Source organism: Blennius ocellaris (assembly GCF_963422515.1).
Source record: "Blennius ocellaris genome assembly, chromosome: 17".
In the NCBI taxonomy this organism is placed as follows: Eukaryota; Metazoa; Chordata; class Actinopteri; order Blenniiformes; family Blenniidae; genus Blennius; species Blennius ocellaris.
Window position 1 is genome coordinate 2,880,172 of NC_137666.1, and position 23,633 is coordinate 2,903,804.

Sequence of the window (23,633 nt, forward strand, 5' to 3'; positions counted from 1 at the left end):
ATGTCATTTTTGTGCCTGGGATGTCATCACCTTTTTCATCTGCTGCTGTCAGCTGAAACCTTGCAATTTGCTCTCTCTCTCACACACACACACACACACACACACACACACACACACACACACACACACACACACACACACACACACACACACACACAATCATGTTGATCATAATCAACAGATTTCGTTGAGCCCTTCAAAAATACAGGTTAACCTTGTGTCATTTCCACTTTTGACGCAAGGGATTAATATTCACTATTGTAAACTTTTGCACCGCCAACCCCCACCTCTTCATCTCCAAATGAAAAAATTAAATTGAAAGAACCCAATATCACAATATATGTGAAAAACACTTTCTTTATTGTATTTTGTGACACTGAGTTATTTTTCCTAAGGATAAACTTTTCGGCGTCCACACACCATCTCGGGGGAGTTCGGTGGTCTGGTGTCACTTCAGCTTACAGTTTCAAACTTTGGTTTGCCCATTTTATTGTCTTCTGCTACTATGAAGCCATGCTCTATGTAACTAAGTTGGTACACTTTTCTTTTCTCTTTTTAGCAGATTTGTCGTTCTCTTGGACTTTTTATGCTCTTCCATTTCCTCCTGCTGCCTACTCTGATAGCTTACCTTTGTATGCTGTCAAGGTTGTGCAACAGTTATAGGAGAATAGTTTAGGACATGAAGTTAATACAAAAAGATTATTACAGCACTATTTTACTGGTCCAACCCATTTGGCATGAAACTGGACTGAATGTGGCCCCTGAACTAAAATGAGTTTGGACACCCCTGCTCAAGCAGATATATTTTCCTTTTTAGTGTAGTGTTGTGTTGGAAAATATGCTCTATAAAACAATATGAATTGAGTCACTAAAACATGTCAAATGTCAACATAAATTACTCATAAACGACATAAAAATTAAGATGAAAATACATTTTATTTGTAAAGCTCTTCACATCTTGGGGATTCGCAAATATATGCCCAAAATAATACTAGAAAGAAATAAAAAATGTAATCAGAGCAAAGCAGGAGTCAACAAGTTTTATATATATATATATATATGTATATATATGTGTGTGTGTGTGTGTGTGTGTGTGTGTGTGTGTGTGTGTGTGTGTGTGTGTGTGTGTGTGTGTGTATATATATATATATATATATATATATATATTAATAAATGAGGGTGAGAGTTAAGGATCATAAGCCTTTGCAAAGACAAATATTTAGACATTTTATAAATATTAATAAATATTCAGAATCTGATGGAGAAGCAGTAAGGAGGAAGCGGCTGTTACTGACATGCTGTCAAACCAATCATTAGAACTCAACCATGACCATATATGGTCAACCTTGTCTTTCTAAAAGTGAACGTCCAATCAACGGAGGCAATGGGCGGGCACTTGTCCCGTTTTCGCCACAGCCCCCACAACCAATTAGACTGTGCAAAGCCCCTGACGCAATTGTGGGCGTAGTTCTTGAATATCCAATCAAATGCGCGTCTTAGTCAAGCTCGGTTTGAGCGCAGGGACAGAGGAACTGCTGCTGTCAGAAGGTAATGAGAGAAATGTAGACAAATATAAACGTTTGCCAGGTTTAACACACGGTGTTGGCCGCGTTTGGCTATCAATGCGTGCGCGGGGCGTGCAGACGGCGGGGATTTAGTGGGGCCAGTCCAGCTGAGGCGGCCCCCCTGCGCAGTGTAGCCCTCCCTAAAACTCACTGATCCTTCATTACTTGACAGCTTAGCAGCTAACGGCTAAGTAGCTGGCTAACGCTCAGGCTGGGGACATGAATGGGAGGATAAAGGAGGGTTTAATCGGAGGTGGGGTGAATAATGAGACCTCACTAACATCTCGCCCAAGCCATGGTTTAAATTAAGCCTCGCTAATTATAGAAAATATAACGGAAGTGCTGCTGTTTGCCTCTTGACATGGAGCTGCTGCATGGTGCCCTAAAGGAACATTCGTGGGACTGTTGTCTCATGAAAAAATAATTTGCTTTCGTGGTCTGTTGTTGGAACTTTGGTATTTTTTTGTATACCTTTCCTGGACTGTGTTTAATTTAGCCTGCACAGGCAAGGCAGATGCATTTCTCTGGCATCATTCAGACACAAGGCAATTCAAAGTGATTTACAATGAAATAAATGCAATTAATTAAAACAAGACACTTACAAATCTTTATCTTGAGTTTATGAAATGCATTAAAACAAAGGAGAATTACAAAACGATAAGGGTGATAAAACAAGTCAAATCTATTCTTTTTTTTTTTTTTTTGAATAATAGTGAGTTTTGATTTATAAAGAAGTGTGTCAGCAGGAACTTTGTTCCACAGTTGAGTAGCATTGGAATGTATTCATTGTACTCATTTGACTGGTTTATTGTTGAGTTGGACAAAGCTTACTGGAAAGAGTTTTTCAATATTGAGCCAACCACTTTGTGTTTATCCATACTTGTGAAATGAATGCCGTTTACAACTAAAATAACTAGCCTCCTTTCTTTTATTTATATTTTATTGAATCTACCATACACAAACAAAAGATCAACAGTTGGGTCTTTTAAGTGCAAGTCATGAACACATATGCAGATTCACTTAAATCCAGTGTTTAAGTGATGGGAAACTTCTTGCTTCTTCATCCTTTTGGAGAGGTCCAGCATAATGGCTGCCTCTTGCTCTCTTCCTATAAGTGACTTGCTTTGGTCTACAGTGACAGCTGCTACTGAATGTCACAGAGCAGCTGTGCACACACACACACCACCCACATAAGGGTCATTAATGTGCCAATTATTTTTGTTGAGGCGTCTCCATGCAGATTAGTAAGGCCTTCCAGTGTTGCTTTTCCACGTTTAGGAAATAAACCTTCAAATTGCTCAATACTTTTTGTAGTATGAAAAAGTTTGTAATTGGCCTAAAAAAGGAAATTGTATTGTCAAAAGTGCAACTTTATTGCTGTGATTGTCCTCGGAGCTAAAATGCATATAAACAATCCCAAAATAAAATGTAGATGAGGTGCAGTCATTCAACAAATTCAAGGTTTAACCCAGGATTAAGCAAAAGCGCAACAACTATGGAAACTCACACGGAATTTGCAAAATAGCAATTTTTTTAGCTACAAATTCAATAAATTGATTAAATCGACTTTTTTATTTGTATTTATTTGCACAGACCTCGTTTATATTATCAGTGATCCCTCTGTGATCATTGCTGAAAGCGTAGAAGCTCATTTGTTTTTTCTCTCATGGAAATAATGCAGGTTTTACTGTTACTGTCAGCAAGCTCAGAAAGTGCACTTTATTTCCATCCTACATTTCCAACCTGTTGCAGATTACAAGTTGTATACGTTTAGGTGACCCTCAGCTGTCGCTAATAAACTAGGTGCTGCTTTTTAATCGAAGTTTTGAATCGATGTTTGTTTTATGTCTTGTGATTCTTCTAGTTGTCAGTGAACTGTGAAATAATTCAGAACTTATTTATTGCCCCCCCCCCCTTTGTTCCAGTTCGGTTCCCCCCAGTTTGGTTCCCTTCATGTGGATCAGTGAGAGCGAATGAGCCGAGTAGCTGCGAAGAGCCTAACGGGCCTGGAGGGAATTGAATTGGTGCTTGTCAACGGGGTATTGCCTCTCAGTCTATTTAAAGGTGTGAAAGCCTTCGGACTAACGCCGCTTCTCCGTCTTCCTAATGACGCGGCCAGCTGACACTCCAGACACGTGTTGCTCTGCCTGGATGTTGACGCTTTAAAAAGGAATTGTTACGCTAACTCAATCTGCCATGTTTGGACAATGGGCAATACCAATACTGGCAGGCCTCCAGAGTGTCATGACTCCCAGTCAATATTCTCCTTGGACTTAGTCGAGTTAGAGTTTTATAAAGACTCACCCGGAATAACAATCCAACTTAGTGGTCTGCCCGTAGTGTTCTACCGTCGCTAATGTTTATAGCGTATTGTTCTCCATGCATGTGTGTGGTTTCATTACAAAAACAACTTACAGCACCCACGAATCGGCCTACATGAAAATCACATCGATTTCACCACTAACCGCTGCCGTGTAAATGTGAAAACGCACAGGCGTTGCGCTTTCACCTGAACTGTTGTTGTGGAAATGGGGCCTTAAATTGTCTGTATCTCTGTGTTTGTCGTAAAGCGGCGTCCAATAGGGACGGATGGTTCTAATTGTCTGATATCCAGGTCATGCCTAGGCAAAGTTCAGAGGCCACATGGAGCGGTTATAAATGTTTTATTCTCAGCGCTGAAAATAGATCTACACAATTATATCACCGGTGATGAGCAGTGAACCCTGCATGCTATCCAGACTGTTTAACACGCTGATTCTGGAAACACAAAAAGATCAAATTTTGCTTTAAAATATCTTTAATTTGCAGATTTCATTGCCACTTGATGTTTAATTGTGCCAGTACCAGAGGCAGCAAAGCGGCATCTGCATGATAATTAATCTATCATTCGTTACAGTTATTGGACGGGTTATTTTCTTTCTGTGCTTTATTTATAAATGAGTGTTCCACTGCAGTTCCAAAGAGCTCTGTTTCAGTTTCATGCATCTCTGATCACTTGTTGCTGTTTGTGTGCTTTTATTTCAATATTAATGGTCCACAGAGTCCTGCCGGATTGAATTTATTCCACATCCTCTTAAGTTCACTGTCTTCTTTCACTGGGGTTTTCTTTTTCCCTCCATAAACCCTCCAGTCATACTGATGACTGTGCAACTTTTTGAGAATACGGACATATTTTCTAATCGTACAGGATTAGCTCTCACTGGTGAATAGATTGTGAGTTCGGTGTACAAAACCCAGCAGTGACAATAATTTGTCAGAGCAGCTGTTTGTGTTGCAGGAGCATTGCCGCGTCAGTGTGGTCATGCTGAGCGATTCGATAACCACATTTGCCGTTTGTCTCCCGCCACAGCTTTCCATCCAGCACCATGGGAAAGAAGAGTCGGGTGAAGACTCAGAAGTCTGGTTCAGGAGCCACTGCTGTGGTCTCCCCCAAAGAGATGATGTATCTCATCTCCGAGCTGCTGCAGAGTATGTCCCGTTTGGTTAGCGTACACTACACGTCCTCGGCGCCTTGTCGCCATACTATGACTGATCCGTGTCAATGTGAGACGCAAGAATGAGGCACAACATTTAACTCCGTCTCCATTCACCTCCATAGTCAAGTCACAAGTTAAAACCGCCATGACTGTGTGATCCCATTGACGGTGAGCATGTTTTCCTAGAATGCAGCAGCGCGGCGCCCTCTGCTGGTAAGGAGTGGGAGGAGTACGTCCAAATCAGAGGCTTGGTGGAGAAGATCCGCAAGAAACAAAAAGGTGAGAGCAGAAAGAAGAATGTTTATCATGAAGAGTGCTTATGTAGAAAACATAAATCAAAACAATGAGGGGGGGGGGGGTTGACCTCCAGTTCTTCCAGTACTTCCTCCTTGTTTAGTTGTTCAGTTGTTCCATACAATGGTTATATTTGCATAATTTCATTTTATGAGAATTGAGAGTTCATATATTTCCTGGTAATGACTTTTTTTTTTTTTTACCACCCAATAGCATATTTATGAGTTCTATAAGGATAATTAGAGTTTGAATGGTAAACATATCTTTGCCTGGTCTGTGTTTTCATTAGTTGTGTACAAAAGTCCTAGTCTTCCCAGGTCTAATAATCTTTCATTTCTAAACATTTATCCCCGCACCGTGTCCCGGTTCAGGCATGTCCGTGGTGTTCGAGGGCCACAGAGAGGACTACTTCTCCGACCTGATGTCCTGGGCGCAGGAGAACGGCGCCGCCTGCGACTGCTTCACCGTGGACAACTTTGGAACGGAGGGCTACGGCCTGCGGGCCACCAGAGACATCAAGGTTCCGGACGTTTACATTCGTGTCTCTTAATCCAAATGTTCACCACGCGATTAAAGCTGTGGATGTCGTTGTGTGTGTGCAGGCTGAGGAGCTGTTCCTGTGGATTCCCAGGAAGATGCTGATGACGGTGGAAGAAGCCCAGAACTCTGTACTGGGTAAGTGAGAGGCACAGCCACATTTTTGTGGATTCCTCCAAATTGCATCGCGTCGTTCAAATCTTGACCTCCTCCGTCACTCTGACCGGCCGAGACGTAGGAAGAGGAGGATTTATTTTTCCTTCGATGATTTAAAATGTCAATATCTGGTAGCTTTTGACGCTTCCAAGATCCTCACGTTTAGTTTTATTAATTTAATCTTCGTTTTTCCATGTAGGTCAATTGTGAAGCACTTCTCATTTCCGACGACTTTGCTGAGAGGCAACATCGGTTCCACTGTAATGAGAACAAAACTTAATGCCTCTGCCTCCTGGTTGTTCTTGACCTCGTTATATAAACCTAGGATTCAGCTAACAAACTGTTTAGAGTAGTTCCCGAAGCTTTCACGTTTCCATCAAATTTATTCGGCTTCGTTCACTCTACTGAGCCACCCACTGGACAAAAGGTGTATAACAGGCATTCAGTTTGAAGTGTATTTTGCAAAACGCCTGTGAATGTGCCAAATAAACCCCTGTTAAGATATTGTCTATTCTGCTGAGCAGTACAGCTTTTATTGGTTTCTCTCTAAAATGACAGTATTGACACTCAGATTGTATTTAACCTTTTTTTTTTCGGAGCAGGGGAGCTCAGAAATGTCATTGCCTTCTTGTTTATGTCCCTCGCGGTGTTCAAGGGAAGTCTTTTCCTCCGTCATGCACCGCTTGAGCGCAACGTTCGCATCAGCAGTCACGTTCTCTCTCGTTTCGGCATTACAGCGTCGCCACAGTTTGTCACCTAGGAAGTTGAAACACATTTTGGCAAAGAGAGTTTCTTTAGACTGCTTTTGCAATGGCGCCGCTCCTGGAATATCAACTTGTCCTGTGTGTCAGAGAACTCAGGCCTGTTGTGTGCGTTCCACACATGGAGCGTTTGGCTGCTTGGAACAAGCAGGACATCCAAGTTTTGCACGAGTGGCTCTTTTAAGTCGGGCCACACTCTCCACAGTGCCGCATCCCGAAAACAACGTTCAAGGAGTTTCTGTCATCTGCAGAATGTCAGGGTGACCGCGAGATAGGCCTCTGGATTGATTGATGTCCGCGTATCAGACTCGCTGCAGCCGTCTTTGGCCTTCCCCGTCGTGTCCCGGTGCTTGACCTCCACCATGGCCTTCAGAGCCCGAAGCCCAATGTTTTAAAACCCCAAATATTCACGCAAGACGAAAAGCACCATTTCGTACATAGGTTTCAATTTCCATTTTGATTCGGTGAAGTCATGGTTACATATTTTAACGTGAACACCTACGTAGGTTATAATTGTCATTCTCAATCTTAGAATTGTACACAGTGTTCACGTGGAAGAGACGGTAGGATCTCTCAATCCGAAAGACTTCCAGTCAAATTGACGACAAAGTTCGCCACACTTTTTGAAACCCGCGCCCGCAACTGTGCCGTGACCATACCCGCTCCCCTGTGCCTCAGGTCCTCTGTACAGCCAGGACCGGATCCTGCAGGCCATGGGCAACGTGACCCTGGCGCTCTACCTGCTGTGCGAGCGCGCCGACCCGGCCTCGTTCTGGCTGCCGTACGTGCGCAGCCTCCCTCAGGAGTACGACACGCCGCTGTACTACCAGCAGGAGGACGTGCAGCTGCTGCTGGGCACGCAGGCCGTGCAGGACGTGCTGAGCCAGTACAAGAACACGGCCCGGCAGTACGCCTACTTCTACAAGCTGATCCAGGTGGGCGCAGACGGCACTCGCACATATTACTGAGCTTCGCAGTGGAACCCGATGTATTTACGACTGCGATCTTTCCAGATACACGACACTGGTTCATAATTGGAGCCAAATTCAAAAATAAACTAGAAACGGGCTTCAGTGGTTCAGTCTGTGCCTCCAATCCTGATTCATGCCCAGTAGGGGGCAGCATATAGTCACATAGTGAAGAGGAACTCCAGACAGTCCTGAACCTGTCCCTGATCGGTGTCATTGATACGTTTCTTCCATTCAGCTTCTAATTACAATATGATGGTTAACAAAGTGATTTCCATATCAAGATCAGCCCCCTCCTTTTTTTTTTCTTTTTTTTCCCCCAAAACAATCTTTAAACCATCATCTCCAAAGTTCTACAAACTTTCTGTCCAGCGTTCTGCCAACAAATGGAACAAGATATAGACGCAGTGATTACATGATGAAATATTGGTTAACAGGCCCAGACAACAGATAGCGGGATGGTAATCTCCAAATATGCTAATGCGCCCATTATTAATCTGAAGCACGCCAAAGTGCCAGCTCAGCTTTGATCAGTCCTCTCTGAAGTCAGACTCTTCCACTTTAATCAGTTAAGTTTATTTTTTGGAGCGATTTCATTCTTTTTATTGCCTTCACTGAGCTATTTGTTTGAAATTCTTGTCATAAACATCTGCAAGTAACACATATGCCTCCTTATATTCATATTTAAGCACACGTTTGATCTTGCTTTGCTTTATTTTTTGGCTCAAACACAGTATCGTTTATTTACATTGGGATAACAGTTTGCTTTGTGCCTCTTTGACCGTGGTGGCGTTATTCCACTAGATGGGAGTGTTGTGCTCTAACCTGCTCTGTATGAAGAAGACAAAAGAAGCTTGTTGGTCCAGGAGCAGCGTCAGCCGCTGGTTTCAGTGTCAGGACGCCATCTGAGGGCTTTCTGATTTATTTTTGAAATAACCACGTGCACAGTATCAGCATGAACGCTTTCACTTGGATATATATATAACAATGAATGACTGGTAAGTGTGATCAGATAAGTGAACACACATGAAATACAAACACCAATAATGTCCGCTTTAAATCAGCAAGAAAATGAATAAGCTGAATCCTGTGCTTTATTTATGCCGATTTTATTAGTTCAATGGAATATATGTGCAACTTACAAACAAAAACACAAAACAGAAGAAAGATCTAAAGAACATAACGCCATGATTGATGATGATCCTTTTCTTTCGTCAGTCTGAACCGTCACTCTTGATTATTCTGTGCTTTTACAGCTTTTTTGAAAGACCTGAAATTGAAACATGTGCAAAGTTTGCTATTTGCGAAACGTGTTCATGCTTTTACTTTGTAGCTTTCACATCGTGGGGGAGTTTTCTTTTGGAGAATTCCAAAATTCTTTGAAGAAGCGCTTCCATCCAGGTGATCAGATCTTGGATTGAGCTGCAGATAACAGAAACACTGCAAAATACTACAAAAAAATAACCTGTTGATTAACTTTAGTTACCATGAATTGCTCATTTTAAATGCCTCGCAAGACTGTACTTCAGTTACACTGATGGCAACCGTGTTTAATGATACTGCTGCTTTCAGTTTTCTATCAGGGGAGATTTTTTCTTCACACACACTCTCACACATACACACACACACACACACACACACACACACACACACACACACACACACTCAATCTCCTCAGGGTAAAATGGAGTGGTCACATCATATTTCACCTCTGGAGCTGAATAGCTGCTCTGTGTGGTGACACTGATTCATCCCTACAGGTGAGTGCAGAGACTCATGCTTGTCAAGTTCGACAAAGTGGCCAAGTTCTTCTTCTTCTCCTTTTTTTTTCCAAACGCCCTCATCGTAAAAAAAAAAGAAAAAAAAAAGAAAAAGAAAAACCCTCCTGGTTGATTGATGATCTCACATTAAGTCGTTTGTAAAAGCTTCACTATCGGTGCAGCCGAGAAACAAGAAAAAATAGATGTTAAGTAATCACACATTCGTAGTTGATGTCACTGTTGTGTATTTCCGCGTGTCACGTTTGTTTTTAACCACAGATGGAACAAACTTTATTTTAATGATCGTTTATGGTCCAGGCAGAAAATGGATTTGCAACTTCTGGCCACAGTTTAATATTCATCTTCAATATAAGATCTTTTGTTTACACTGCTACAGTTTTATAAATTACAAAAATAAGAACGTGTTTATATAAAAAATATCCAGTTAAGGCAAGGACATTGTTGGAATTGTGCGGAATGCAAAGTGCTGAGTGTGCTTTATTTTAATTTGATGGTGAGCTTTAAATGGTGTTAAACAGTACTTTTAGGCACTTTTAGCTGAACAGAAGAAAAGTAGGGCAGTAATCATCATTGCTCTTCTCAGTCCCACTTGCAATGCAAGGCATTTTAATGAAAGAACATTGTAGTTTTCCCTCTTTGATTTTTATTTCAATTTTTTATTTTTTTATGCAGACGATTCAATCACAAGAGTCTCTAAACTATTAAGCAGTCAAATTTTGTCTCTAAAATCCCTGAATTGACCTTTTACCTTGACGTTTTTCACCAAGGAAAAGACGAAACTATGGAATAACTATATCATCACAACAAGCCGGATTCAATCGTGGAGCAGATGATTGATCAAAACGATTTCCTTTTGTAGCCCAGACGTCTTTTCAACGACGAAGCACAAGGAAATGCAGTCAAACAACCGTCACAGACTCTTGTTATGTTTGACTGTCAAACAACACAAAAGGTACATTTTGCATAAAGTCTCCACACTTGATTATGCGTTGTAATTCTACACGACGTCGTATTTTGCAGTTTCATCTTTGCGCGTGTTGTATCCGTCAAAAAGGATTTGACACGAGTTTGTGGGGAGGTTGTTATAAGTGGCTCCATTTGTTTCTGCACTTCAACATACATGCATGTATGGGACTGTGTGGCTGCTTCTGCATATATCACACACACACACACACACTCCAGAGAGGTGGCGGGAGGAAGTGGGGGATGGGGAACAGAGAGAAACAGAGAGAGAGAGAGAGAGGGGTTTTTGAGGAAGGTACATTCAGGTCAATTCAATTCAAAGCCAATGTGACAAGCTAATTTTCCAGGCCGGTCATCTGAGGAAGGGAGGAGGAGGAGGAGGAGCTGGGGACAAAACGAGGAGGAGTGAAGAGTGTGTGTGTCTGTGTGTGTGTTTTAAGGAAGGAGATGTATCGGAGATGAGTGGATGAGACACACACACACACACACACACACACACACACCCCTCTCAATGACCCATTCTTGCTCAGTTTCCATGTGAAGTGCAAACACATGGGAGGAAAATGTGTTTCCCCACTTGTATTGATTATTGTATTGATTTGACTACAGCGATACGACAATATGTTCTCATAACTAATGACGGAATGTATTTATGTATTTAAGTAAGAGTTTAGGTGCGGGGATGGTGGTGGTGAATTCTTATTGGATATACTTCGATTAAAGGAAGCTGTTCATGTATGGTTTCCATGCTGTTGTTGTTGCGTCTTAGAGCAGCGAGTGCGTCGACTTGAATGTCTAGAAATCTTCGTGTCGGAAGGAAACACCGAGCGACGAGAAGAGACGGAAGCTTCACCTGCATCCAGTCCCGATGTGGGGGAATGTGTGGGAAAGCGCGTAGCTCAGTGGTATTCATGTTAATCTGGTTTATTTGTTGGTATATTTGTCAGCTCGGTCTTAGTGCTCTGCGGGGAGCGTCTCACATTTGGTGTATGCGTCTGGAATATTTGGGTTTGTTCCGTTTTACAGGTGTGGTATACGTAGATCCACATGACTGTGTGATGTTACTGGAGGAGCGATTATTAACGTTGAACTCACCCAATCGTCCTGACGGCAAAATGAAAGATGCCCTACTGTAACATTAGCTTTTCTCCACAGGATTGTAGGTGTACTATTAGCTTTAAAAACAACTTGGTATTTTAAGTACTTATTCTCATTCATTTTGGTGTTTTTTTTTCTTGTGAGGTGATTTGTGGCCTGTAGCCGTCAGTCATGATGAGATGTTACAAAAAAAAAAAAAAGTGTTATCAACGAGATCCAGAGCAGTGAGAGTCCATCTGATCGACCAGTACGTTGACACGCAGAGATTGGATGCACACCAACGTCATTTCTTCCATTTCACTCTTTGGTGATGTGTGCTATCGTGTAAATTTTCCACTGCGTTGTGCGGCTCGGATGGAAAATCTTGTTGCTCTTTAAAGAAAATTGTAAACCCCAAGCTGCCTCGGACTTGTTTGATGGCCTCATTTATATATGTCTTTAACTGCATATTCTCGATTGAGGTTTCTGTGTGTAGTTAGCACCATGTGCCTTTCAGTGTTATTCTATTCTTTCATTTTCTTCAACTTTTGTTTCAATCTTGCTCCTTCTTTCTTCTACTTAAGCTCAGGACAGTTTGCAAATGGCTTTACTAGGTGGCTTCTTTAATAAAGAGGGACCACACACACACACACACACACACACACACACACACACACACACACACACACACACACACACACACACACACACACACACACACACACACACACACACACACACACACACACACACACACACACACACACACACACACACACACACACACACACACACACACAGGTACCCCTTCAGGCCCCTAAATAGATGAGGCAGATTTATGACGGCTGCTGGCCACAACAAATTAAGTTGACAGTGATGTATGTGGGGGGTCGAGTGTCATGCTGCACTAACAGACCACACACACACACATACACATACACATTCACACACACACACGCCCCAGCCCAGGCGATGGCCCCCTACTCCCAGTCCTTCTTGTTAGGCATCCCTGTCAGACATCACCCCCCCCCCCCCCCTCCATGCATAATGAAATCCCGCATACTGATTTGTGTTTCTCCTTCTCTCTTTCTTCCCCGCTCTCGTCCACCTTCCCCTCTCGCATCCTCAGACTAATCCGGCCGCCAGCAAACTGCCCCTGAAGGACAGCTTCACGTTTGACGACTACAGGTCAGTGCACGTGTCGGCGTGTGAGGTGGGGGAAGCCACCGTGTGTTGCTGGTGTAAACCGGTGAAAACTAATTGATGTCCTGCAGCTCGACTCTCTCTCTCTCTCTCCCGTTGATCCTTCTCTCCCCCTTTTTTTTACTCCGAGATCAGTAAAACAACGGCACAGTGCACAGTGGGGCGGTATAAGGTGAATTCACTGTAGCTGCCCAACGTTTAGCTTACTTACAGGCGTCTTCTCTGTTGTCAAGAGTTTTGATTAGTTTTTAAAGCTTCTCCCCTCCAGTAAAGATGACTTTAGTGCGATAGAGACTATTCAAACGGCATTTCTGTAACTTGTTCATGTGCAAGAAAAGTAACCAGTAATTACATCTTCAGTGATTGTAATTACACGTCGTTCAACTGTGTGAAGTGATGTAGTTATTTCGGACATAATTATAGCGTGAGGCCAAATAAATGTTCAAATATTGTCTTTAAAGCTCAGGAGCTTTAAACCCAACTACACTACTGTGCATTGTTATTCAGGCTTTTCTAACCTTCATCAGTTCATTTTGGGGGGGAGAAACAGAAAAAGGATGCAGGCATAAAGAGAACACAACTAAAACACCAAAACCTTTTATTACACATTTAGTGCTCTGTTGATATGAATCTGACATTTTTTTTTGGTTTTCGTCAAGCTCCTGGCTGTTCTCCTCCTCATTCCCTCTCCATTAATCTCTATACTGCTGTCTCACCTCCTCATTGCGGGGGGGGTCACGTGACTGGCGCGAGTAATGTAACGAGCGGCGCCGTCTTGCTCTGCAGGTGGGCGGTGTCCTCCGTGATGACCCGTCAGAATCAGATCCCCACCGAGGACGGCAGCAGGGTGACCCTGGCCCTCATCCCCCTCTGGGACATGTGCAACCACACGAACGGACTGGTAAACATCCCGCACTCCCAACGCCATACGATTGGAAACTGCTGATTTAGCAATATTGGAGACATTGTTATGGAAGGTTGTTTTTTTTGTTTTTTTTTGTTTTGTGGATTCACTCATTCATTAGAAGTCATTAGCTGCTTCATTCAATCTTGATCTGTTACTAATAAAAACAACAACAAACAGATAATAGCTTTTTCTGCAACATTATGAAATGTCACAATTTCTGCGAGTATATTTACTCCGGTGTGCGTTCGTCACTTGCCAGATCACCACTGGCTACAACCTGGAGGACGACCGCTGTGAGTGTGTGGCCCTGCAGGATTACAAGGAGAACGAACAGGTGAGCGGACGCTCCCTCTTTTTCACCACTTCTCACCTTTTCTCTATAAATAATCATCTCAGTTGCTCTCACCTGTTGGTGCATCAAGTTAAGTCTTGACTTTGAGTGTTGGGAACCCGGTTTTGAATTCAGACTCCTTGAATACTGTTCAGATGTCTTTTCTTTCCCCCCCCCCCCCCCCCCCCCCCCCAAACTTCCTTACCTCCTTCACTTATTCATACACGCGCCACGTTGTGATTGCGATTCCCGCAGATCTACATCTTTTACGGCACGAGGTCCAACTCTGAATTCGTCATCCACAACGGCTTCTTCTTTCAAGACAACGCCCACGACCGAGTGAAGATCAAGCTCGGCGTCAGCAAGAGCGAGCGTCTCTACGCCATGAAGGCTGAAGTCCTGGCACGAGCCAGCATCCCGGCGTACGTACGCACACACACACACACACACACACACACACACACACACACACACACACACACACACACACACACACACACACACACACACACACACACACACACACACACACACACACACACACACACACACACACACACACACACACACACACACACACACACACACACATTACTTTCTCGACCGACGCTCCAACTATTACTTATCTAATCATTACCCAAACTTAAACTTCACCTAAATGTTGGGAGTTTTTCATAAAGGAGCGCTAAACCCTCCAATGTGGGTCGAATGGAGCTTCAGGCTCACGACTTACTCCACATAACCTTCCACATAGCCTCCCAACGGTAGATATTTTAACCAATTAGCCCCCACCCCTCTTCCTTTGGCATAATTGAAGCACATACCATAAATGTTGCAGCAGGTTTCTTTTTCTTTCCTCCCCCCCCCCCCCCCCCCCCCCCTCCCCTCCCTCACCGCCCAGTATCAATTTACCATCCGCCCCAACACTTTCATCACCAAGAAGCTTAATCATTTTATCATTAGCCCCTTAATTTTATGCAGCATCCTCGGCTCGGCATTTTTAATCAGACGCCTTTTAATCTCTTATTGATGACAGTCGAAATCTCAACAGTGGAAATTAAGTGAAACAATCCCCGTTGTTGCCAGGGCGCTCTATTAAAGTGACAGATAAGCCCGTAGATCATTTTCAAAGGGAAGAGCAACAGATTCCGTGTCGGGCCGCGCCGACACGACCGGCGGCTGCTATCATCGCACCCCGTACCCCCCCACCCCCACCCAACCCCACCCTCCTTTCTTCACAACTTACAAATCGATCCGTTTGGATGTTGTAATTGGGAAACATGGCAAGCATTCAACATATTCTTCTGCGAGGACTGAACTTCCCGGAGCCGCGTGAGCCGCTTGTGTTCTGTTGCCGCGGCGCCGCACAAAGAGTTAATGTGATCGAGAGCAGCAGTGTGATAATGTCTCACTCTGCTGAAACGGGAGGAAAGAATCACCAACCAAAACTTTGTCTCGGCTGACCGTTGTGTATTGCAGGAAAACAGCAATACTTGATATTTGCATGATGTTTTCAGCGACAACGCTCCAGTTGCATATCAAAATGAAAGTCCAGAATCAAACATCATTGGAAAACAATTTCTTCCTGAGTGGAAAGTACGTCCTAGTAGCTGGGTGTGTAAAGGATGTTAGTGATTACAGATAAAGTGAACAACACGGTCCAAATAGAGGCTTTTTAATAAATTAACGTCATAAGCCATAGCTTTTATTTGTTGTTTAGAATAAGGTTGTAAAGGTACATATTAAATAACTTGGAAGTCCTACTACTTCTGTGTTCCGTCATCAAGTCATTGATGTTTTCAAAAAATCACTTTGGCCAGTTCCGATCCGTGTTGTGAACGTGTGAACGTTGCAAGTCTGAGTAAATGTACACACCAGACCCAGACCTCGATTATATACGGCACCAAATCGGATATGTATCCGTCATGTTTACGACTTCTCCGTCAAGGACGCGAATCGAGTCACGGATCTGCGCTGGGGGAAACGGCACCGCCAAAATGTTTGAAGAAAAAAAAACAAAAAAGGAAGAAACGTTCACATGGTTGACACTGGTGATTGGATTAACCTTTGATAAAATTGCGAGGTTTCGTGTCCACGAATCTCCGTCTACATTTATTTCCGTAAACGGCGGACTTGGTTCAAACATGTTTTTTTATTTTTATTTGCTCTACATACCACGGGAGGGCGCTCACGTCGAACTGGTGGTAGCTGTACCACAGATTTAGAATCGGTGGTTTAAAGGTTTCACCACTTCCTGCTGCCGTTTCGAGTTTTCCCAGCCGGGAACCTGAAGGATGTTTCTTCTCGAATTTGCTCCCAATATACAGAAACGTAGTATTCTTGCATTTCGAGGACATCTTTGTTTTCCAGTTGTGCCGTTGTGTTGTCGTTTTTTCACAATGTTGCCGGTTCTTTTCTCACTTTGTTAATGAGACGCTGTCCCGTGCGCTCATGTCCCTTTCAGGTCCTGTGTTTTTGCTCTGCACTGCAACGAACCCCCGATTTCAGCCCAGCTCCACGCCTTCCTCAGAGTCTTCTGCATGACGGAGGGTAAGACGTTGACAGATACGCCAGCACATCACACACACACACACACACACACACTGAAACACCAAGAGCAGGACATTCCCCGTGGAACTTCCCCCGGCTCAAACCTGATCGCGCTCAAAAAACAAAGCACGCCAGGTTTTCTCCACACTCCTCTGAGACCGCCATCAAGCGGCTGCTTCCTCCACAAGTAAATGGGAGGCGGAGGAGGTGGTGGTGGTGGTGGTGGTGGTGGTGGGCAAGGCCTGTCCATTCCCCGAGCCGGTTAATTGATCAAGGCAGGCCACCAGATGTGTGCGAGGAGCAATCCACGGCGGGGTTTGCAATATTCATCGGCATACATGCAGAAAGGCAGCGGTGTCATAAATCCCCAGCCACACAAGGCCACATCCTCCTCTGTTGCAGGACTCGTCTCCAGGACCTCCCGCTTGATATATTATTCACATTTCTGCTGCATGTTAATTTTTAAAGCCCCCCCCCCACACACCTCCCAATGCCTCTGGATATGCGTGTGGGTATCATTTCTCGCACGACCGCTTGCATGTGTGTGTGTGTGTGTGTGTACGCGTGTCAACATTTCTTAACAGATGTGACATGATGGAATAATGTTCACCCACAACTGAGGCGCTGCAGTTTTTACTCTTTCATCTTCCAGGGTAACCGAGTCATGTTCCAGTCCTCAGATCAAAGGCAGCATGGGGGGGGGGGAAGAAACCAAAGATGCTTCCACCAGCTTTTTTTTTTTTTTTTTTTTTGTAACACTTTATGACATACATGTAAATAATGAAGTTTACTTAAATGGAAGTTCAGAAAGTGTTGGAAGCGCTGGATTTATGCCGAGAATCTCCAGCGTTCACGTTTGCCATCCGGGACCCTTAACGTAATCCAGGTGTGGTCCCACTGCACTCCGGTGCATGAATAAACAATCAGGAGAATTCTCTGGGAACAGCATCCCGGTTCCGTTTAAGAGCCAACCACAGCATTATTGTGAAGGAGCCCCCCCCCCCCAAAAAAAAACACCTGCCATGTATTGTCCAGTCGAAAAACAAACCCTGGCGTGATTTGTGTATTTGTTGACGCTGCCACACAGTGTTTAATGATCCACCAACATATTTAATCATTAATGTGTTGAATTTTTGGGCGTCTTTGAACATCCGTGCTATTTTTGGCTTGTGATTTACCTTTAAAAAGCCTAAAGGATCTACTGGCAAAATTTAAATACTTAATGTTCTGTCTAGTTCTAAATGACTTTGAATGTTGTTTTTTTACTGTTAACTTAAATAATTCTGATGCTTTGCAGCACAGCAACGTCCGCAGCGTCTGTGCAACACAACAGATCAAGAAAGTTGCTGCAGACACTTTTTTTCGTGGCATTTAATGGCAGAAACGTTCAGCAGTGTAGTAGCATGCGAGATGCTAACATGTGGCCTCCTTTCAGAGGAACTGAAGGACTACCTGCTGGGCGAGCGTGCCATCAACAAGGTGTTCATCCTGGGTAACGGCGACTTCCCCGTCAGCTGGGAGAACGAGATCAAGCTGTGGACCTTCCTGGAGACTCGAGCCGCTCTGCTGCTGAAGACCTACAAGACCACCTCGGAGGTCGGTGGAGACGAGTTGCGTCGGGAGATCTTTTACCCGTCGACTCAACCTTTATTTCTCTTTATTTAACGTCGGAGATGTGATTTCTGTGTCCAGGAGGACCTCGCCACGCTGGAGAAACCCGACCTGTCCCTCCACTCCCGCCTGGCCGTCCAGCTGCGCCTGGCCGAGAAGCAGATCCTGGAGAAGGCCTCGGCCAACGGCCGCGCCAAGCGCCTGCACTTCCAGGGGAAGCTGGAGGAGGGCGCCGCTCTGCCGCGCTACGAGGAGAGCGACATCGCCCTGCTGGAGAACGCCGACGCCAAGCTCCCCGTCATCCTGCGCAAGCTGGAGGAGGTGGAGGACGACGACGCCGACGACGCGGAGACGCGGCTGGAGGAGCACACCCGCCTCCTGAACGGGGATAAGGTGGCGTACGGGGCGGTGATGGAGGAGGCCAACGGCGAGGAGGAGACTGAGAAGGTGGATTCGCCGCCGGCCTCGGTGGAAGGCTCCGGCCAGAAGGGCCAAAGGGAGCCGGCTAACCGAAGTGCCAGTCGGACTGAAGATAATCCCAAAGAGAACAGCGAATAGATGGATCCCACTTACTGCCGCAGCCCACGCTATTTATTTATTTTTGTGTCTGCGAGAAGGACTCAGAAATAGAAGAAGAAGAAGAAGGAAAAAAAAAAAAAAGGACAAATCAAAAGTCATCGATAAGTTCATCCAGAGTGGCTTTTACTTTGTCCCACGGGCTTCTGCGCAGAGGCTTCTATCGAAACGTTCGTTTCTACATGTGACGAAGCGTAGGTTTACATTTTATGACGTCGGCGAGACGGGAACAAGGAGGAAAAACGGGAAGAAACGGGAATCGGGTGGAAAAGTTGCTTCCGCAAAGCCAAAACGCTCCCGGGTGCGAGTCGGTCCGCCGGCGTCCGTTCATCGCAGCAGTTCGTCTCCGGCGTGTTTTTCAGTCGACAATCGTTATTTGCTGGCGCGTCGTGGGGATCGTCACTGACCTCTAACCTCCTCCTCCTCCTCCTCCTCCTCCTCCTCCTCCTCCTCCTCTACTGGCGACCAATCGAAGTTGAGCGGGATAAGTCTGCTTGAGAATGTACTCCGTGGTTTAAAGGGACTGATGACCGTCGGTGAAGCCATAAACAGCGTCGAGTTCTCGGGTGAAACCGAAACTTTTCACTGATTTGTCTTTTAGGAAGCTTTTTTTTTTTTCTTTTCTTTTTTTTGGTTACTTTTCCTTCCATGCCTTAAAACGAGGCGTCCGAATAAGATTTCACCCAGGCTCTGGTTTTTTTTTGGACTGGATTGTCGAGGTTGTTATGAAGGCCTTCATTCACACACCGGCGGCTTGTTTTTCTTAAAACACCATCAAACCTGTTGATAGAGGATTCTTCTTCCGACAAAACTAGACAAGCTTTCCCACTAATCGTAACTAAGAAACCTACGGAACGTGCCTCGTCGATAAACGGTTCCAATAGAGCTTCAGCTCGAGCGTTCTACTTCGGTGTTTTGTCGTAATTTCAATGTTTTTTTGCCGCAAAAAAACGGACTCCCGTGTTTACCCGGCTTAATTAGTTCAGTTTAGATCAAACTCTTCCACTCTCGACGACAGAAGCAAACTCCAGAAATAGTCGGGGGTTTTTAATTGTGTCGTAAAAGCTTTAAAGACGTCACGTCGCCGTTCGACGCGCCGGCGAAGCTTCGGGCGCCGCAGATCTGTTCGTTTTGAGTTTCAGTTAGAAAAGCAGATCCGTGAGCGGCGTCTTCGGAGCGACGCGAGTCGATTCCTTCGCCATACGCTCGAGCACTCCACCCCCCCCCCCCCCCCCCCCCCCCCCATCACAGATCTGTATTTTTATGCAATTCCTTTACAAATTCAGTCCGTCGGCTGCTTTTTCTAAAGCCCTCTGTGGGGGTTCCCATTGTATTCCAGCTTGAACCGCGGCCCTCGCCCATCAGAGAGGAAACTTTCCACACAAAAAGAAGAAAAAAAAGAAAGAGATTAAAGTTCATCCATTTCGCAGCTCTTGTGTGTCTGCTGTAGTTCTTGAAGCCTCCGTCCCTCTCCAGGCCACAGGTTACCCCTCCTCCGCCGCCCATTGTTCCGTTTCCTCCTCCTTTTGTTCCAAGAAAGAACATTTATTGAGTGTATTTTCCCTCTGCCCCCTGGCCTTATTAGGAATTTATAAAAGAAACATTATCTTGAATCATTTAATTCGGGGCAATTAAATTTTGAAGTGCGGTATTCATAATTTATGGGCCGGCTAAGATAAAAAAAAAAAAAAACTTTAATCCTTGAATATATTATTATAATGGGCACTAGGGGTGGGCAGTGGAGAGCGAGGCATGTCCAGTATTGTTAGTACTCGCCGTGTCAGTGCCGCGACCAGACCTGGGACGAGCACTCCCAACTAATCCTGCCCCATGAATTATAAACCGCCGTTCTTATTAATACGGCATGCCGGGCGCCGAGCCCCGCTTGTTTACCGCGACTATTGTCATGCGAGTGTTTACAGGTGGTTTAAAGGAAAATAATATAATTTCCCCAGCGATACGGTTTTGCCTACATTGTAAACGTGTGGTTAAAAGTAACCAAGACTTCTTAAAGTGGGTACTATTTATGATTTTGGTTAATTTCTTATTGTTTTGATGTTACTAATGCAAAAAGGTACTTTCACTTCCAAAAGGCACTTGGAAATTGATGAACCTGAGGGTTTGTATCAGGATGCATTCGACTGAACTGGTACATATCTTTATATATCAGCGTTTTGAAAGTCAAAACGATGTAAAATATATCCTGTGCTGAATTTAAGATGTCTCTCACAGCAGGTACTAATGCCTCAATAATTCCAGGTATAAAGCCGCAGACGGTTTCCCCACTTTTTGAAGTGAAAGTTTCATCCTAACTGGGATGATCGATGTTTTCACACCAACAATTAAAAATCAAGGTCTTTGGGTCATTTTGGTTTTGGAATCAAACTACACATATGTGCTAGAGAGCAATAAGCTATAAACGATGGCGAGCACACGGAAAGTCGTGAGGACAGGCGATGAAGTTGGATCGTTATTACGGTGACGGCCGCCGTTATTGTTAATCTTCTCACGCACGTTTTCGAAAAGTTGTGTTACCAGCAGCCGTTGCCATGTAAACGGACATTGTAGAATGCAGTAAAAGTTTTGTTTCCACCCGTTTGTTTTTAATTTTTTTCCACAAATGATTGGCTTTTAAAACTCGTTACAAAAATTGTTTTGGTTAAAATGAATCAAAGCTATTGGAAGTTTCACTGCGGTGGACGAATAATTAAAAAAAATTTCATTTTTTGATATAAAGTGCCATATCTCTCAGCTATGTCGCTGGAAAAAAAAGAAAACCCACTATTCTGCAGCTTTATCAAGCATTCACATCGAGCTTTAAGTGAAAGGCGTCGCTAACGTCTGCAATAAAAAGATTTGTACATTGATGGCGGCGGTGTGGTCACCTCTTGTGGTTCCATGCGAGAGAACAGATGTCAACATATATAGAAGACAGTTGATTGCCTCAGACCCTGACCACACCTCAATATAACTCCTGGACCGTTTTCTTTTCTTTCTTTTTAAAAAAATTTTTGAATCCCTTTTCGTTTGCGACGGAAGCTGTGATACTTGAAGTCCGTAATCTCACTTCTGTTCTCACGCTTTTGAAACAATCAAGAGGACGAAAAGCTCGTTCATGCCAGTAAACCACTTAGACTCATGTCGGATTGTTCTGCAAAACACATCGGCGGTTAAATTCACAACATGTGACGTCATGTTTGTGAATTTTGGAGATGGATTTAATTTAATATGGAAATATTGTCTCTCTGTCGAGAACGTTATTTCGACTCCCCGAGTCCATATTCTCCAACTGCGTTGTTTGTTCATACAAATGTCTGTGCTGTCGCCATTGTTTCTGCTTATAGTGGATGGTTCTCCGCACATGTGTTGTTTTAATACAAAAACGGACCAACGTGACATGCTGACGACATCGGAAAACACAAAAACGATGCGTTTTATTCGTCCTGACGGCAACGTGTGAGTATTTATTCGCTCGCCTGTAATAACATCTTCCACTGTCTGCGTGATGGTAGTTTACCTATTTTGTTGTCGTTTGTCCTTGGGTTTATAAATGGGTTTATTTCAAGAAGCAATCTTATTAATAATGGGAATCTTCCTGTCTCCCCGAGGAAACGGTACGTCGGTTTCAATACAGGTAAGATAGTCGCTTGTTCTTTGGCAGGAATTCGTCGTCTCTCGACACGTTATCCACACGTTATCCACAGGAACCTCGACTAACATTTTTCAGGCCAACATGCAACGTGTCCTCGCCTGTCCTCGCTTGTCTCCGCCCGTCCCCCTTCTCCCCACGCCATGACCGACTACGGCCCGGCGCTCCGGGCGGCTCATAATGGAGGCGGCCATTCATTATTAAAGAGAGCGGATGGGAGAGGGGTGGAGGAGGCTGTGGCCTGGTGTGAGAGGTGAAGGGAATGAAAGATGAAGGGGGGAGGAGGAGGAGGAGAAGGAAACTTAGAGAACAAACAAATTACACAGAAAGCCCCCATTGGCCACCGGTAGTGTTTCAAGAAAACAAGGTTGGAGTTGGTTTGATAGCTGATACTTAGGCCCCGTTTTCAAAAACTTGCACCGTTGTCTTGTAAACTGACACCCAAAATGCCATAAAGTTGAAAATATAATTTTCCCCTCCCCCGTGTACTTTTCTGTATGTCTCCTTTCATTCTTTTTATTTTCTTCCTCTTAACGATTTATGTCTCAGTTCCCCCGTCTAGTTCTATTTTGTTTATTCATTTATGTCTTTACTTTTCGGAGTGGGAAGAGACGACGTAAAATCACGACTTTAGTTCGGATGTAGAAACGGATTGGGCACAATTTATTCAATTTAATAAAAACGCACTACATTGACTGGCCCAATTACTTTTCAACACATTTGTTTATACACATTGTTCTTTTGTTGTGAAAGAAAAAATAAAAGTGAAAATGCTAATAAGATTTGAAAAGAAAACGTTATCATATAAACAGGACCTGGATAATTGTGCTTTAGCATCGGTGTGTCTCAGGTTTACTTCATTTTACATCTTTCGTTTGAATCATTCCCTTGATTTCTTTTCACCGTCATATCTCCGCTGTGCTAGTTCCTGCATGGGCCCCCTTTTGTATTGAAAAGGTTTCCTGCCTCTTTCTTTTCTTTTAATGAACGCTTGACAAACCATGAACCTCTTTTTCTCACAGGTGTGTTATTTATGTCGACTCTGAGATCTTGTTCTGAGCCAATGGCAATGCGACAATATCGAGTCGCGGACGGGCAAACACGACTGCGGCACAGTAGAAATAGTCAACTGGATTTCTGTTTTTGGATTCCCATTTATAAACTCGGCCCTCATAGTGTTTAACCCAAACCCGGATATCTTTAAAGCTTTCCGTGCTTCTGAAGCTCC

The 23,633-nt window shown here is 44.1% G+C and overlaps 1 protein-coding gene across 2 annotated transcripts; it reads left to right on the forward strand.

Annotated features, from left to right (window-relative positions):
* The first annotated feature begins 1,522 nt into the window (after window positions 1–1,522).
* On the forward strand, window positions 1,523–23,179 carry setd3 (SET domain containing 3, actin histidine methyltransferase). Of its 2 annotated transcripts, none has more exons than XM_080512281.1 (13): window positions 1,523–1,548; window positions 4,915–5,033; window positions 5,228–5,320; window positions 5,707–5,855; window positions 5,938–6,010; window positions 7,468–7,724; window positions 12,708–12,766; window positions 13,568–13,682; window positions 13,948–14,022; window positions 14,275–14,441; window positions 16,484–16,569; window positions 18,005–18,165; window positions 18,262–23,179. In XM_080512281.1, the coding sequence occupies exons 2-13, from the start codon at window positions 4,931–4,933 to the stop codon at window positions 18,736–18,738; spliced, it is 1,815 nt and encodes a 604-aa protein (XP_080368407.1). In that variant the 5' UTR covers window positions 1,523–1,548; window positions 4,915–4,930; the 3' UTR covers window positions 18,739–23,179. The 2 variants fall into 2 exon arrangements, with proteins under 2 accessions (XP_080368407.1, XP_080368408.1); XM_080512282.1 differs by lacking the exon at window positions 1,523–1,548 and adding an exon at window positions 3,492–3,629.
* The last annotated feature ends 454 nt before the right edge of the window (window positions 23,180–23,633 follow it).